This window comes from Carassius carassius, chromosome 1, assembly GCF_963082965.1.
Source record: "Carassius carassius chromosome 1, fCarCar2.1, whole genome shotgun sequence".
NCBI classification, from domain to species: domain Eukaryota; kingdom Metazoa; phylum Chordata; class Actinopteri; order Cypriniformes; family Cyprinidae; genus Carassius; species Carassius carassius.
The window spans coordinates 42,154,021-42,173,303 of NC_081755.1; the positions used below are offsets into that span (position 1 = coordinate 42,154,021).

General features: G+C 36.2%; 1 protein-coding gene across 2 annotated transcripts in view; it reads right to left on the reverse strand.

Annotated features, from left to right (window-relative positions):
• ttyh2l (tweety homolog 2, like) overlaps window positions 1-19,283 on the reverse strand; it is a 35,402-nt gene that overhangs the window by 7,238 nt on the left and 8,881 nt on the right. For both annotated transcript variants that reach the window (XM_059559711.1, XM_059559720.1), the window contains exons 3-7: window positions 12,905-13,016; window positions 9,561-9,781; window positions 5,800-5,895; window positions 2,342-2,414; window positions 203-272 (exon numbers count right to left, since the gene is read on the reverse strand). In XM_059559711.1, coding sequence (XP_059415694.1) covers window positions 203-272; window positions 2,342-2,414; window positions 5,800-5,895; window positions 9,561-9,781; window positions 12,905-13,016 — 572 coding nt within the window. The remainder of the gene's footprint in view (window positions 1-202; window positions 273-2,341; window positions 2,415-5,799; window positions 5,896-9,560; window positions 9,782-12,904; window positions 13,017-19,283) is intronic.

Below are 19,283 nucleotides of genomic sequence, written 5' to 3' on the forward strand. Positions count from 1 at the left end.
CAGTAGTAAGCCACCAATCACAATAGAGATCATTTAAAGGTAAGGTAGCAAAAACTGTTTAATTCTAAATGTCAGATAATTTGGAAAATGATTGCGTGAAACTACATGATAAACAATGACTACAGGATATGCCTTTGAACAGCTGTTTTAAAAACATCTGGTTCATACAAAGAACACAGTCATATGGGGCAATAATACTTACCCGCACTTAAGGAGTCTTTGGTTTGATTGACAATGAACTTGTCAGGGGAGACACAAAAGTCACTGGTGCCCTAGGACAGATCAAACAACAAGCTCACAGGTACAATTCTGCAAAACTGGTTTTAAACAAGAGAAAGAAACTGAAAGTCCAAATTATATTTGGTGGATGCTGTTGCAGTGTTCACACATATTGGGTTGTGGGTGTTTTTTATCAAAATGTGACAGGGTTTCTAAGACCTTTGCTGAAAGTCAGAACTATACAAGGTGATCAAACAAGCTAATCCTATTGAAGAGATCTGTGGATGGCCTGTCTTGACCCCTTACTGGTCATTATTATTAGTGGGCATCAGCGGCAAGAACAGACTGTGAAGCGTTACCTCAGATATCAAAAAAGGCTCAAATACTTTTTCTAATTAAAGTTGTTGATCACTGATAATCTTCTCTCTATGACATTATTACCAATCATTTCCTAGTTAGGTAAGGTTAGGACGATGGTGGATTGTTGGACCAGAAAGTTATAGTTTCAAAACCACAACAGAGTGGTTCACATGGGGTCCCAATGGTAAATTCTCTCTGAAATAAATAAAAAAAAGGTGTGAGTGTCACACGTTCCTTCAAGGCTTGTTTGCACTCTCTCTTATTATCAGTAACAGGAGGGAATCGATGTAGTCAGGCACTGCTGGAGTAATCCACTTTACTGCTGGGCCTGACCTCTGCTCTGACCCCTCATTGAGCAGTCTTAAGTTCTGTTCCCCACAGACAACCTGACTGAAGCGTCGCCTCTTACTCTAATCACTGTCATGCTCACCGTTTGCCTCTTAATGTGTAGCTCCTAAAAGACTAGAGCTAAATCAAGTAAGCCAATACACTGATACTTTAATTCATTTCTTAATTGAAATTAGACATATTATTTAGAGAGTAAAGATTCTAACTCTAGCTAGAATGACAAAATAAACAGATTTGTCAACTTTTAAAAGAAAGGATAAAAATAATTTCATGTATTTTGTTGAGTTTCTTCAGTGCTGAGTTTGATATGGATGCATGGAAAAGCTAGTCTAATTAATAGATGGAAAGATTCAGGTAATTTAGTTGATTCATAAAATAAGGATTCAGGAATAAAGCAACTATCTTTATTAGTAAGTCACTAAATGATTCCCATTGATTTGTTTAAACTCACACGTTTGTTCAGAATCATAATGTCATTTTGTAGCTTTTTTTTGGTCGATGTTGATTCTAAAATGTAAGTTACTCGATATCGATGTCTTGTTTATTGAACTGTATACGGGCAATATCACTCAATCATTATATTAGTCAAAATATTAGTGAAGCTTATAGATAAAAAAAAATAAAAACACCATTTTTGATTTGATTAAGCATAAATACAGAATTACTATAATTAATATATTATATTCACTATATATATTTATCATATTACATTGTATTTTATAACAACGTATGTTTCTTGTCTAAATGCAAGTAGCATTTACTATTTCTTTCACAGCATTTTGTTAGTTATAAACACGTTTAAGCAAGGTTGCGGATTCATAGTTGAAGATTTGGACTGCTAATGAAAAGTGGCATGTTTGATGTCAGGTAAGTGCGTCACAGGAAGTGTAAAGTACATGAGATTCCCCTTCAATACCCCAGTGACATCATGAACAAGGCACTTAGCTCATAGGTGTAGGGTACTACACACCTAATTACTGTATTACAAGTCAAGACTACATAAAAGGCATCTTCAGAATGTTAAATACAGTTTGCTATCTTTATTATGCATGCAGCCTGAGAGATGCAGAGATGAAGAGCGAGGCGAGACATGAGATAAATTGGCCTGCTAAGTGATAGAGAGAATGGCTGTTTACATCCGTTGAGCCAGTGGACTGTCTAATTTAAATGACCAGAGCTTTATAATCAGCTTTTCAAACTGGCATGCACCACGAGATGCAGAAACGCAGTCACTGAACCCTGATAATCTCCTAAGAGTTTAACACTGCTCACGCAAACTCTACCCTTACAAACATTCACTTTAAAAAAAAAAAAAAAACTAGGACAGTGTTAGTGAATGAAGTGACTCATAGTCACTGGACACTGATCAAAGTGGGTTTAAAGTAAGCAGTCATGTGAAAACACAGTAACTTACCACAGCTGTTGCTGTGCCCACTCCTAATGATGCCCAACTCATGATCAGGGTCAGTACACCACACACCATAATACTGAAATGAGAGAAAGAGAGGACATAACAGTGAGATGGGAGGTTAAACCACTGGAGGGTATTTTTGGGGCCTGGAGAAGTTTTGTCATGCCCTGACATTTGTGCTATTTTCAGTTTCTTATACACATCTAAATGGCTAAAGTCTAGTCTCACTGTAATCAGCACAAACTGGGCTATAATAATATGTGAGCAGAATGTATGTACATGATTGTGTTTTTGAGACAATTTTTTTTATGCATGGTTAGTGAAAAACTAAAAATGTTAAATCACTTGAAGGCAATAAAACACATACAGAACATTGGTTCCCGGGACTTTTGAGAACTGGAGCTTGGTAAAAGACATATTCGAGTAGGCATCAACTATCATGAATATCATTGTGATTTACACCTGAGAAGACAAAGGCCTGCATAATGAGCTGCATAATGAGCCTTTCAGTCAGCTGTATCACTCAGAGGGAGGAGTTACAAGAAAGAATGTGAGGACAAAATAATATATATATATATATATATAATTTTATGTTTGTAGTTTATTTAGAATATATTTAATTATCCCACAACATAATTTAATATCCACTTGGGAGTGCAGTTAAACAGTTTATCAGGAACAATCAAAGATGACTTTCAAACTGATTTTTTTTGCATCAATACTCCAGTCACACAATCCTTCAGAAATCCATTTAACAATCTTATTTTCTACAAAAAAACATTTATTGTTATTATGATTATTATTATTATTAATGTTGAAAAGATCTGAGAATATTTTTTTCAGGTTTTTTTTGTGGGGATAAATTGAAAGAACAGCATTGTGTTAAATTTGTTACATTTACATTTATTTGTTACATTTATATTATTTACATCAAGCTTTTGAAAGGTAGTGTATATTGTTATTGAAACTTCATCATATTTCACTTGATTATACATTAAGTCAGGACTTATAGTTTGCAAAAAGTCTTTGGAAAAAGTCTAACTAGTAAAATGTTTACACGTTATGTGAAAACTAGTATTATAGTTTATAAATAAATTAAAAGAGACTTACTCATGTTTATGATCTCTGCTGAATAAAGTGATTCATCGTTTTTTTCTGAGGAAATCCAAATCTCAAATCCTCAACCACATCACATCTTTTTGGGATGAATTATGTCTTATTCCTCTCATCGCTAAGCAAACAGTAAAATAAAAAAACTTGAAGAACAGTCTCTCTGCGTTGTCTTCTGTTGTGTGGGCGTATTCAAGCCGCGCACTTCAGTAAAACATTAGAATCTGAATAGAGCGTTCAGTGATGGGGCATGGTCACATTAGAAGATAATGAAGGGAGACGGGAAAAACGGACATTGCGTTGTTTTCATATGGATTACTTTATCACAGAATATTTGTTTTCAGCAGCACTTGTTTAGTTTAAAAGTAAACATGTCAAGCTTTCTATAGATATATCTCTTATGTCTCTTCGTTGAGTATTCACGGAGTCACAGTTCATTTTAATGACGCATGTCTAAATGAAGATCAGCGCAGACAAAGGCTGCAGACAGCACACCTTGTTTGTTATCTTCATTTAAGTGCACAACGTTTTGTTGTTATTATGTCTGTATACAAAAAAAGTAGACCCTTTACAGATTCGATTGATGTATTGCTCTTATCTGTACGATCAAAACTGAAAGTGTAATTTAAGTTCTTTTCGGGGTTATTTAGGAGAAAATGCCTCATTACGCGTATACGCGTTAATCGACTTCAGAGGGTTAAACTAATGTACAAGACAAGGTTATTGTGTTTGGTCTTGGCGGAATATATTTGATATGCTGCTATGGTAGAGCAAGTACTGAGACTGGCTACTGCCGATACATCCACAACATGCATCTGTGAGCATGTAAGAAATACTGCTGCTTCACATATAACATGAACAACCCCAATATAGTATACACGAATCACCTCGTAGCAGTTCCCTACAGGTGGAGCTGGGGAAGGTGGAGGGTTTCTAGAGTGTGCTGCAAACTGCTACCACAAACATTAGCCAAATATTTAAATGTTGAGCAGTGAGTTCAATAGCTAACGATTCAGGAGAGAACCAATCAGCTGTGATGTGATGATGATGTCAATATGTAATACTGAGTTAGATCTATTGGACTGCGTCATCTAGAGTTGCATGCCAGAACTTTGTATTTAAACTGTTGAATACTATTACAATAATATTAATTTAAAAAAAGAAAAAGAAATGTATACACACACACACACACATATAGTGACCCCAAACCTAAAGTAGTATAATGCAGTTTTTTATCGGTATATGTAGTTTGACTCATATTTTGACGATTATACCCCATAAAAAAACATTCATTGCCAATAGGATTGTGATAGAGCATTCTGTTTTAAATATGATTGCATATATGATATACATCTTTAAAAAAGAAATTTTACATCACAGAATTCTACTATAATACTACCAACCTATGCTTTTTTCTATTAAAACATTTATTATAAAAATGTTTTAATATCAACTAAATTAATATCAAATATACTTTCACTTAGTATGTAAATCCAATGTTAATTACAAATAGCTGCTCTGATAGATTCAGTAGGTAATTCATTAAGTAAATCATTACTTACTAAATCATTCAAAACAAATCTTTTGACCGATTCATTGAAATAACTTTCTCATAAGTATTATTTGTTGGAGAAATTAACCGTTCTGTTTACACTTTAGTAGGAAGCACATGAATGCGGATGTAAAACAGTGAGAAAGTGATAAAAAAAATGAGCATGTGAGTGATCACATGAGCAAATAGGAAGTCAAAAGGAGACAGAGATGAATGGGGTAAACGGCTCCCTGGTGGCCATGGAAAATGGAGCCGAGGTTTTCTCAAACAGCCTTTCTCGTCTGAGGATGGTCTTAAAAGCACCAATAGAGCGGATTGAAAGCACATAATAATTAGTTAATGATGAGCACATGCTTGCCTGGGCAAAGAGATCAATAAGCATTAGTGGGGTAAGTGGGGATGGACCTAAAGGAGCTTCCAATAAGGCTAACGGGGAGAGAGACAGAAGATTTGAGATGATAGGAAATGTAGGGCTTGCTGGCGACTGGCTAACCACAGCACTCCATGCACTCAGAGTCATTACACAGAAGTCTGTTTATGTCAGAGTCTGCATTATTTTACAGAGCATTTAAGCTGTCAGAAATAAACAACTTCACAACACTATACAAACAATTAACAATGGCAAAGGATTATATGTAAGATGAAATACAGGTAAAATTAAAAGCATATATTGCCTCCTTCCTCCATGTTCCTCCAACCTCCAACTTCTTTATGATTACGAAAATGGGTTAAATTTCCCTTCTGTAAAGGGAATGCCCAAAGCCAGAGGTCTAACCATAGATATTTAGAGCACACTTACACTGTGAGCATCCATCGAGACTGCTTTGCCAATCCCAGACATGCTATGAGACAGATGACTAGGTCCAAAATCAGAAGAAGCAGGTATGTTAACCATCTGAAATAAAGCAAACAAAATATGATGAAAGATGAAAGCAGAAATAAGTGTTCAGATAATATAAAAAGGCACATATATATTTTATTTTGTATTTCTACTATAGTATTCTTATTTATTAGCTACTTATTGTATAGTTTTGTACTGTAATTACTAAATAGAGGATGTTGATCTAATCTAGTCTAAAGAATATGGTAAATAATATTACTCTTAATCAATATAGATTCACGTCAACTGTAGGAACGTTATGTTCAATAATATAAAAACAAACAAACAACATATGTATGCTGTTCTAAGCAAATAATGTTATGCTATTATTTTCACAGAATTTGATTAATTAAACTTTGTCATCTCATTCAATTTCTTTTAAATCAGTTGACAGTGCTGATTTTAATATTCATCTACTGTGTGATTTAGATGTGTGGGAGCACACTGACAGTAGGTCTCTAAGTACTTTAAAAGTGGGTGTTTATAGCACTCAGATTATTCTTCTATCTTCCGTTGTACGTTTCCCATCCAATTAATAATTGAACAGACCAAATACACATAAGAATTTCATGAGCTCCAGCCTAGTATGTGGGAACGTACAATCTGCCAAGCAGTGCAATCTGAGAAGGTGTTATTTCTTGTAATCACGCATACCATTTGATCCCATAAAAAATGTTTTATGTAGTATGAACACATACAATTTCAATAAAAGATTCACAAAATGACCTAAGTAGTAGTAGGGTTTTACTGTATTTTCTGTATTGTATTGATTTAAGGTCTCTGGTTTGGTGTGCTACTGGAATGCCTGGCAAGCCACAATCTGATCAGTAATCCTACACCATGAGGACTTAAAAATGCCCACACATCTTGAGACATCGAGAGAGAGAGAGGGAGGAAAATAAATATATGGACACTAAGGTGTATGATAAATCAAGGGAGAGAGTCCAGAGCTTGGGCGATTAGATTTGCCCATGATTAATGGAGGAAGAGAAGTTTGACCATTGCTGCTCAATAGCACAGTCCTTTAGCTGCTTGAAACACTAGCTACTCGTCAATACATGCACTGCAAGTTCATAACATGCCGGTCTACAAAATGGAAACGTAATCTTCTTGGAGGGCATACAAATCAATTCAACAAGACTAACAGCTCCAAAAGGGCACAAGTAGCCTACAGTAGTCCACATGAGATCCAGTAGTGCCAGTAAAGTTAAACAAGTAAGCCAAAGCTTGCACCTTTAAGGCAGTGCCCCATTAAAAACATCTTGATTTTAGTAGGGGTAGAAGGGTGAGGGGGGGCAGGGCAACATGTTTGAGAAGTAGGGCCATAATTATGAGATGTAGAGCAATTAATGGGGACATATATTTGAGGAATAGGACCACAAGTTTGAAAAAAATAAAAAAATAAATAAAAGAAAAAGGGTTACATGTTTTGAGGAGTAGGACTAAAAGTAAAAAAAAAAACTAAGGTCACATGTTTAAAGTGTAGCGCAAATAACTAGCTTGCATGTCTGAGGAGTAGGGCCAGAAGTTTTAAAAATAGGGTGAAGATTTGAGGAGAAGGATCAGAAATTTAGAAAGCAGGGTCATATGTTTGAAAAATAGAGTCAAATGTTTGAGGAATAGAGCTAGACATTTGGAAAATACAGTCATATGTTGATTTGATCGCAATCTTTCCTTAGAAAGCCACGTTTCTAGCATTTGTAAAACTGCATTTTTCCATCTCAAAAATATATCTAAATTACGGCCTATGACTGCTCAATGTCAAATGCAGAAATGTTAATCCATGCATTTATGACCTCAAGGTTAGATTATTGTAATGCTTTATTGGGTGGTTGTTCTGCACGGTTGGTAAACAAACTCCAGCTAGTCCAAAATGCAGCAGCAAGAGTTCTTACTAGAACCAGGAAGTATGACCATATTAGCCCGGTCCTGTCAACACTGCACTGGCTCCCTATCAAACATCGTATAGATTTTAAAATATTGCTTATTACTTATAAAGCCCTGAATGGTTTTGCACCTCATTATTTGAATGAGCTCCTTTTACATTATAATCCTCTACGTCCGCTACGTTCTCAAAACTCTGGCAATTTGATAATACCTAGAATATCAAAATCAACTGCGGGCGGCAGATCCTTTTCCTATTTGGCGCCTAAACTCTGGAATAACCTACCTAACATTGTTCGGGAGGCAGACACACTCTTGCAGTTTAAATCTAGATTAAAGACCCATCTTTTTAACCTGGCTTACACATAGCATACTAATAGGTTTTTAATATCCAAATCCGTTAAAGGATTTTTAGGCTACATTAATTTGGTAAACCGGAACCGGGAACACTTCCCATAACACGCTATGTACTTGCTACATCATTAGAAGAATGGCATCTACGCTAATATTTGTCTGTTTCTCTCTTATTCAGAAGTCACCGTAGCCACCAGATCCAGTCTGTATCCAGATCAGAGGGTCACTGCAGTCACCCGGATCCAGTACGTATCCAGACCAGATGGTGGATCAGCACCTAGAAAGGGCCTCTACATCCCAAAGACAGCGGAGACCAGGACAACTAGAGCCCCAGATACAGATCCCCTGTAAAGACCTTGTCTCAGAGGACCACCAGGACAAGACCACAGGAAACAGATGATTCTTCTGCACAATCTGACTTTGCTGCAGCCTGGAATTAAACTGCTGGTTTTGTCTGGTCAGAGGAGAACTGGCCCCCCAACTGAGCCTGGTTTCTCCCAAGGTTTTTTTCTCCATTCTGTCACCGATGGAGTTTCGGTTCCTTGCCGCTGTCGCCTCTGGCTTGCGTAGTTGGGGTCACTTCATCTACAGCGATATCATTGACTTGATTGCAAATAAATGCACAGACACTATTTAAACTGAACAGAGATGACATCAATGTATTCAATGATGAACTGCCTTTAACTATCATTTTGCATTATTGGCACACTGTTTTCCTAATGAATGTTGTTCAGTTGCTTTGACGCAATGTATTTTGTTTAAAGCGCTATATAAATAAAGGTGACTTGACTTGACTTGATTAAGAAGTAAGGTCAGACATCTGAAAAATAGGGTGAAATGTTTGAAAAATAAGATTAGATGTTTTTTTAGGAGAAGGGTCAGATATTTGGGAAACGTGGTCTTCTGTGGGTCACGAGTTTGAGGAGTAGGGCCAGAATTTTGTAAAATAAGGTCATATGTTTGAGAAGAAGGGTCTGAAATTTGAAAAATAGGGTCATGTGTTTGAGGAGTAGGGACAGAAATTTGTGAAATATGTTCAAATGTTTGAGAAGTAGAGCAAGATGTTTGGAAAATAGGGTCTGAAATTTGGAAAATAGGGTCATGTGTTTGAGGAGTAGGGGCAGAAGTTTGGAATACAAGGTCACGTGCTTGAGGAGTAGAGCTAGATTTTTAGATAATTGGGTAACATGTTTGAGTAGTAGAGTCAGAAGTAAAAAAATTAGGGTCAGAAGTCTGAAATTAGGATCACGTGATTAAGGAACGGGCTTCTGAAACATTCAGAAACATTTCTGACCCACGGCTACATCAGCAGTCTCTAAAGTGCATGGAGCCGTCCTATCTCTGACCTCTGATGAGACATACTACATGTGGTTGCAAAAGTTTTCAAGAGCACGGAGTGCAGTAAATAAGCCATTATTAGCCCACCAGCCCAAGGCAGCTACCTGTAGTACTCTATGAATGAAGTTTTCTCTGCGATGGCTGCCAAATCCACTTGCACCTTCCCTGTGTCTGGCATGGCTGTCATCTGCTGGATAATGTTGTTGGCCATCTGCTGCATGTAGCGCAAGTTTTGGGTGTAGTCTCCCCGTGGAGAAAATATCTCATCCAACCGCTCCAGGTGTTCTTTCAGCCCGACCTGCATACTACCCAGTGAGTTTCCCACCTGAGAATAGAGACAAGAAAAATGCTGATCACCATTAGAAGGTTAATAATGGCAATCGGGCCCGCTGGCACGGAGACGAATGGCTGTTTCCAATTAATTCTCTATGGGAGCAGGAGGCATGCACAGGGGACCATAGGATTGCCAGAGGAGTAAAATAAGTGGCAAGAGTGACAGAAAGAGGAGAAATTATTTAAGGAAAAAAACACTTCTCAAGATATCTTCTTTTGTCTTCCACAGAAAAAAAAAAAAAAAAAAAACAAAGTCACACAGGTCAGGAATGTATATGAAGGTGAGAGGATTATGATTACGTGAAATTTTGTGACTTAAGATGTGGTAACAGTGAAATGTCGGTGCGGATTCACAGGCTATAAGGGTACTTTGTCAATAATGTTGCAATGTATAAAGCATATCTTACACAGAAATCAGTTCAAGACAAGCTTTTTTTTCAATATGGTGAAATTCATGTGAGCAACTTGAACCAGTCGCAAAATCTGCATGAGGATTTTTTTTCACCTGCCAGAATTTGCTCAAAGGAAAATGTGAATGTTTATTTTTTTATGTTATGATTATGATTAAAGCTAAACAATTTTCTCAAAATAAAATGTAGATTATAAACTTGTTATAAAATTGTTAAGAAACTTTGATATATGGCAGGAAGGAAGCTGTTTTGTTTTGGCAGACCATCCATAGTTAATGTTAAGATGGACTTTTCTAGGCTCAAAACCTGTCCAGAAAGTAACAAATCAGTTTTCAGTGAGCTTCATTAGTCCCTGATCTCTGTTTTGACAGATTCACTGAAGCTGGCAGAGAATCAATAATGCTTTCAGGAGGATTTTGTCAGGTCACCACTTAATATTACTGTTGTCCGCCTGCCTAGGTGCATAGTTATAATTAATCAGCACTGTACATCAGCTGAAAAAAATAAAATTAATATCTGCTTGAGTCCAGCCATTTGACCTCTTCTTTCTCTCTTTTTAAAGGCCATCATGTGGAATTTCTGGTAAACTGATCTCATACTTGGCAAATATTTCTCGTTCTGCTTTAATTTCAGAGAATTGCAATAAGAGGCTCTTTTGAATAATTGCTCTATAACTCGTAATTTCTAAATGGTGGAAGCATAATTAAGACTAATAAAGATGAAGATTCAAAACATTCTTACATTAGTTCCACTTCCCTTCTGGAAAGTGTGGATACTGCATGAAATAGAGTTAAAAGCATGCGAAATGGCAATCACTACACCCGTTTACTCAAAGTTGCAACAACTATTTTCTGGCACGCAAATACAGGCAGGAGGCGTTTAAAAAGCCTGGAAGCTCAAAAACTTGCTCCACACTCTCCCAATCACTTCAACATTCATGAATTCAGTTGTGCAATCAAGCTTGGCCTTCAAACGCGGTCCTCTTTGCCTTTCAATCTTAAGAGAGAAACTTCCACTGAAGCTGAAATTGGATTTATTCAGTTGTAGTGCAGCCAATGGCTGTTTATTGTTCTCACATTCTGAATGTTGTTTTAGCTACAGCAAACAGTGAAAAGGCTGTTTTAGACAGCATATTTAGATATGTTCACTCGGCCGTGAGGCAATGCATTATGGACCAGTGAGCCAAAGATACACTGGCAGAGAGTGAGAGTGACAGCAGGAAGCTCTGGGAGGCAGTGTATTAGAAGAACAGAGGTTGTCACCACATTGCCAGCAGGTAATGAACATCAGGGCTGAATGAGGAGAAATGTTCTGCCAGCCAGCCAAATGCTCCGTTTGTCACACTCAACCTGCCATATGCTGAATTACATCGCCATCAAATCCAAGACATACTGCTGGAAACATTGTTTATGGGTTGTGTTAAATATAACTACGGTCAGTGCATAGATGGTGATGTTCAGACATTTGAACAGGAAATGAAAGATCTTGTAAGCCTGTCACTTAATCCATATCAATTATAACAAAGACTGAGATTACAATAAAAAAAAATCACTGCTTTTTTGTTAATAAAAATGTGAAGTCTGTGCAGTACTAGCATCCTTCTACATTACATGCAGTCTATACTTTTTACTGCTTAGTATGCTTGAACCACTGACTTGAAACAAGTGGAAATAGGCATTGATAAATGTTTCAAACACTATGTTCAGAATAAACTGCTGACTATTTGCAGAAAAAAAACCACAGCATACAGTCATCAATAATCAAGAAATATAGCAATATTTACATACTTGCTTTTAAATAGAAGGTGCATGTTTTTAATTCAGGGAACTATCTTTTCAACCAAATAGCACTGGCAGCCTAGAAAACCCCAAAATGTTTAAAACTAATGAGTAAAATACAATTAAAAAGTGTTTAAGTCAGATTTTTCCACATCGTTTCCTTCAAAACATTTAATCATTTTTATCAATATGCAACAATAAAACAACACACTGTATAATAATCAGTGCATCTTTAAGGCGTTTTACTTTATGAGTAAGGCATTATAAGATGGCATACTATCTGTTATGAACATAACTTTTGTGTTGTCTCATTTTAAATAAATTACATTTTATATTACATCATTCATTTGCATGTAAAAATGAAATGTTAAATTACATACAATTTTAAATTAAATTAAAAACATAAATAAATTCTCAATAAATCCTCAATCATTTGATCAGCAGGATGCTGACAGACATATAAAGCAGACCAGTGATTGTGGACGCATGAGTGGATATACAGATAGATTTTAATCCCCTTTAATGCAGATGAACAGATAATCCCAGTCTTCTCTTTGCGCATACGGTTTTCCTTTGCCTACACACATGAAAACACACACCAGCTGGATGTGTTTGCATCAGGATAGGCTTCTAGAGTCTATCTACAACTCTAACTAGTGGTTAAAATGGGGACAGGCACAATATGACTACAGCTCTCAACTTGCAGAGAAGAAGTCTGCAGCAGTGCTGCATCTATGCGTTTCTGTGTGTGTGTGTGTGTGTGTGGTGCCACTCATCACATGATACACTCATACTCCAGCAGCAGTGAAAAGCCCCTGAGGCTCCGGCTCTAAGTTCTTCAGCATGCAGAATGTAACAGGCAAAATTCAGATTTAGTTTTAATCACAGTGTTCCTCGGGCTATTCTAATGAAATGGGAAACTCTTACCAGACTGCCAATGCTACCCAGTGTGTGATTGGCATTGTAAATGGAGTAAGTCAACTGGTAAACGCCATCGTTGGTTTCGCTGTTTCCATAGAAACCCACGCCCACCGCTGAACTGTGAGAAACACAAATCAAGGCAGAACAACAGTTTATGTTACAAACAGAGTTCATATCAATAAAATTCTGTCACGTTGCTTCTGACTGCTTGTTGAAGATTTGAAACATTTACAGGTATATTTGACCATCGTAATTCCCAAATTCCCACCCAAATTCATCGTATGAGATAAAGGATTTTGTTGAATGTACATTCACAGTTCAGTGAAGCTTTGGTCTCGGTCCACCCGTTGAAATCAGCAGAAGAATTAACAATAAGAGTAAAATGTGATGAAATATCATGGATTGATTTAAGATTTAAAGTTGTGGGGATATTTGTCTATTTTTTTAACCATCAAGCACATTTTTCCTCAAATTATTATTCCGATTTGTCTCAATAGTGATTGTATGATTTTCCAAAATGTCATAGTAAACTACTGTATAATAATATAATATAAAATAAATAACCAATAATAATAATTGTTTTTCCCCATTACAGCAATTAAACAAATTTTAAATCATGGTAATTAATTTTTCCTCAAAAAAAATATACACAATATACTGTACAAAATCTTTTTTTGTTTTTGAATGCTTATCTGGATCAGAAATAGAGTAAACAGTATTATTGTGTAATATTATTACAATATTATTTTAATTATCTATTTTGACATATTTTAAACGGTCATTTATTCCTGTTTTGGCAAAGCTGAATTTTCAGCATCATAACTCCAGTCGTCAGTGTCACAAGATCCTTTCAGAAATCATTCTAATATGCTGATTTGCTGTAACATTTCTTATTAATGTGTGTTGATTAATATTTTTGTGGAAACCAGGTTAATTTTTTTTTTCAGGATTCTTTGATTAATAGAAAGTACAATTTTTTTTTTAAATAAACAGCATTAATAAATAATAAAATAAATTAAAAATTATAAACTTATTTTGTGTCGACAGGTTTTGTGAGATTCACTGAAAGTATTATTGTTATCTTGTATACTGAAATGCCCTTGTTTCACAAATCACAGTTGTAATATTGGCATAAAACGAAGAGTAAAGTAAGTCATCTAAAAAACACACAACTACTGCAATAAACATGAAAAGTGTGCTCACTGGTATCAGTTTGGCTATAAAATTCATCATTTTGACTCAATTGGTCTCATGGTAGATTCTAATGTGAAATCGGAGTAAATATTTCAAAGCAGCCTCCAGAATTGTAGTCTACCTAATTAGATTGTTGTGTCATGCCATATAACAGCCAAGCAACCAGTCTGCTTGCTTTCTTCTCCAGACAGCATCAGATCAGATCATTAAGCAACCTCATCAGAACCATGTGTGCAGACTGTCAAGCATTAGGGCCGCTCAGTCCATCTCAGTTAGCAAGGGATCTAACTCTCACTCCTTATGTTAGAGCCGCTATATGAGACATAAGTCCAGGCTTGATATTTCCTCTGCTTATGGAAAACCTCTTCTGTTTTTGCTATATTGATATATTGTATACAGGTAGTCACTACTGAATCTGAAAACAAGATTCAAGGCCCGGAAAGGTAGTAAGGACTAGGGTTAACCGATATGTGTTTTTCAGAGGCGATATCAATTACAGATCAAGTAAACACATAACCAATATTTTAAACTCAGATATATGTGTATGTGTGTGTGTCTGGTGTAAAAATTTTAATTAATGTCAAAATTAAGAATAACAACACTGTAAACCCTAATAAGTTCACAGAACTCAAATATTATAACAGATTACACAAAAACATTTAAGTGATGTTTTTCAATGTTTTACGTTTACATAAAATAAAAATTACATTTCCAGTTGCCTTAAATCTCAATGTTATCTTATAAATACTGATATTTCTCAACTTGATCCCACCCCACCCCACTCATCACAAAGATAATCATATACAACTTACTTCCATTAACAGCATTTTCATTTAGATCTTTATAGTTCAGTGCCAGTTAGCAACAGCACACTGGTATGTACTAACATACTTATCAAAAAGACTCACAATACTTGCATATAAATATTCAAACATCATGCAGTATATATATATAGAAAATGCAATAATTTTAAGTTCACCTTACTACAACAGCATTTTGAGTGAACAACATATTTAAATTAAGTTCAATGAACTTCATGATTATTTGAGTGAAATTAACTTACATTTTTTAATACATTTTTCACTGTTTGGTTTTACAGTGAAGGGCTCTGACAAAAACATTCTTTAAATGCCTTTAAATTATCAAAGCGGCAAATCAGCTTTTAAATTGACCTATAACCATAAAAATAATTAATACTGGCACCGATAATTGGCCAGGCTGATAAACGGTTGACCCCTAGTAAGGACATTGATAAAATAGTCCATGCGTCCATTTCTTTGATGGCTTCAGTAGAAAGGCTAATTTACAGACTGTTACAATAAATAAATAAAAACCCACACTTGGGTTATAAATAAGATTTATATATCTATGTCCATGTCATTATTTCCATTTAGCATATTCAACTTTGTTTTTTCTCAAAGCATCTCAAACTCCAGATCGGACTCCCCTTTGACACCCTCTTCTAACCTCTACTTTGTTCAACCACAAACACCCACTGGACTATTCTCAGACTGCACTACTTGTTGTCAGATATCACAGAGTTGTGAACAAAAACAGTGTAAAAATGCTTTCGATGCAAATATAAGAAACCCAAAGGACAGTGATGGAGAGTAAGCAGATGGCATAAATTGTCCTGTTATAATAACTCCTCAACATGATGTGTGTGTGTGTGTGTGTGTGTTGGTGTGGGGGCAGGTGGCCTGACTGAGAATCCTGTCTCTGATTTCCCCTAAGCATGATGGATTCCAGGCTCTTTCCTTATATCATTACTAGAACTCCCTCAGGCCGGCAGCATTTCTGCTCCCATTAGCCGGTGAGTGTGCGAGCCCAGCTCTCGCCCTCAGCTTTCAGCACACTGCTGAAATCACTGCTCATCTGGTTACATCTCACTTACAACCTGCACCTCTCCATTTATTAAAGTTCCAAAAGCAGATAAGGTGCAAATTTGAAGGAAATGATTGGGCACAGTGTCTGTGAGATGAGTAAATTAGCCAGATCTCAAACCCAGAATGATTAAGCCTAAAAAAAGTGTAAAGATTTAAATAGTTCTTAAAGGGATGGATCAAGGTGGATCATAAGAACACTGTGGTGTTTTTAACATGTTCATATTAATCAATCCAGTACATGCATGTAGATGCCATCTGCAAATAAAACACATTTACACATTTTTACATTAACAACAGCCTGTTTTTGCTGCTGTAGCTTCCAGAATTTAAATGTTAATGACCTCTGTTATGACTGCATGTCCAAAACTGCTTGACAGTTTATTAAAATGTGGAAGAAAAAAAAACTAAAAAAACAACTTTAAAATCTACAAAACCACCAAATCAATTTTACATTTTTATGACAAGCAAGGTTAGTTCAAACTGTAAGTGGTGCAACTGCCAAAAAACTTCATTCATAATTCACAATATTTGAAGAAAGAAAAAAAAACACATTGAAAAAAATATTCAAAAACATTTGAAATTGATTAAAGTGTGCATGCACATATGCTGGGAATTTTTTTTCCCCTTTTTTGCTTCTTACTTAAAGGAATATTTTTAAAAGCATTTAAAGTTAAACTAAAAAATATATAATTTTTTTCTTTCTTACAAACACAACTTTTTGCTTCACAAGACATTAACTGATGGCCTGGAGTTGTGTGGATTACTTGTGGATCATTGTGATGTTTTTATCAGCTGTTTGGACTCTCATTCTGACGGCACCCATTCACTCCAGGGGATCCATTGATGAGCAAGTGATGTAATGCAATATTTCTCCAAATCTGTCTTGATGTAAACAAACTTATATAGATCTAACATAAAGTGAGCCAATTTTCAGCAAATTTTCATTTTTGGGTAAACTTTTCCTTTAATGGTCACACCAATTGACATTTTTAGAGAAATAAACACAAATTTTTGTTTGAAATGTTACAAAAGTTTTTCAAAACCATATGAAACCACAATGAATACAAACTGTACATGTCTAAGAACTTGTCACATATGAGATTTCTAAATATTAATCCTTTTATTTATCATGGACATTCGTATCTCTCATTCACAGTAAAACCTTGGTCACTACAAAATGTCACTGTATGGAAAGTTTTGCATACAGATTCTTGAAATCTTCTCCATTTGTCTTCCACAAATGAAAATAAGAGTGAGGACTGATATCAATGCTAGAGACTGGTGATCTGTCTTTAAACCGCTGAAGTACTCATTCAATGCTTCAGAAAAACACTTATGCGCTCCCACTGAGCACTGACAGAGTGACTCAGGATAAAACTGACATTTTAACACCTAATATGCTCAAATGTGCATATCTCCCTAAGCCGTACTGTCAGATGCTTTTCTGAAGCTGGATATGAATTACAGGGTCAGTTCCTGCTGAAACGTCCCACTGCAGCTGAATCTTCACCCATCAGCCATCTCTGCAGGGCTTTAATGGGGTCAGAGCTGTCATTAGAGCTCAGACCACGGCTAACTGAAACAAACGTTCATTTAGGATTACCAAGAATTGAGATAAACTGAAAAACTGTGGAGAATGGGGTGGAAAAGGCTAATGTTATTCTGTAAATGAGAGAACTGGCTTCTAATATACACGGATGCAGGCAGAGCACTCTAGTGTCAATTGTTTTATTGGGAACTGAACCAGTGTGACTGGATGAAAACTATTCTGGTCCTCTTTTATTAGATTAAACATGGACAAAGGTAATATAATGAAATTAAAAAGCGACTTGAGCTGATAGGATAATCCAATAAGGACCACGGGCCACCCGACAAAAACATGAATGAGATAAACAGTCACATTACTGAGTTAAGATCTCATTAAAAGAGCATCTTTGCTTACAAGCATTGTGCTGCAGTGCACCTCTGTTTTCAGTATCAGTCAAATCAGTCAAAGATTCCTTTATGTATATATGTGGTTACAAGTTATGTGTCAAGTGTAAAAGATGATAATGACGCCATTAGTTAACCAAAGAATTAACCCAAGCATCAGTGATGTTTCTCAGCAAAAGAAAGGAAACTGTGGGCAGAAGGTGATGATGTCATTTAGTAAGTGGAGGAAATGAGAAAACTAAGCCTGCAAATTGATTCCATTATGCATCTCTTATTCAGACTCTATTTATATTCCATAAGAAGGACAATACTGAATTAGGGGCCAAAAGTACACTTTTAACTTAAACACCATGTACTCAGAGAGATTACAGTACTGCTTCTCCAGAGAAAACGGCAAAATGTTCAGTAAAAAACTCCATATTGTACATAATTAATCTTGGACAAAGATCCATTAATAAGAAAAGTAGCTTAACATGAGACTGTAAATTGTGGCAAGAGAGCTAATCAGCCCACTCACATGAAAAATGGCAGTTTCGAGTCAGTCTCCCTAAACACATCTGTATGTAAATACTTCAAACTTAAATCATATTTTAAATAATATTATCAGTATACAATTTTTTCAGCAGTTTTATAGTTTTTACAGTCAACTACAATTGCCAGGGGCTCTCTAAGAGAACTGTAATGAATGTGATGTTAACAGGCATTGACTAAAAGCCACACAACTTCAGTTTGGGTTTTATATAGGTCTTTTTAAAAAAATCCCATTACTTACAATAGATGCACATTCCCAAGCAAAGGGTTAAACGGGGCTTTAGCTGCATCACGCAGCAGCACTTAGTACGACAACCAGCCCTGTGTCTAGATCTGGAATGTTAACTTATTCAATGCTCAAACTTTCATGACTGTCACAAGTTTTAGCAGAACCCTCTGCTAATTCAATTTAGCATATTAGCAAAAACATTTGTTCTCTTTTATTGACATAATTAAAAGCAAACAGTGTTAGCAGTGTGCTAACTCCCAATGCTCTGGAGGTTTGAAATCGGTTTAGCAGTAAGAAGTGAGCTTCAGGTCAGGACACCTACAGAGATGACACTGTTTTCACATGCGCAAACACATACACACACACACACACACACACACACACACACACACACACTTACACACACTTAGGCCGGTGACACACTGGCTGCGTGGCGTGAGTGTGGCGTTTCTGCTGCGTGTCAGGAGCGTGGCGGCTGCCTCGCATTTTCTGTGTCTTTACACACCAGAATCGTGTCTGATGCGGCGCTGGCGCGCTGCTGCTACTGTAGGTGACATAGAGGGAGGCCGCCGACAGACCAGGCTCTTGTCTTCATGACAACAATATGTTGAGC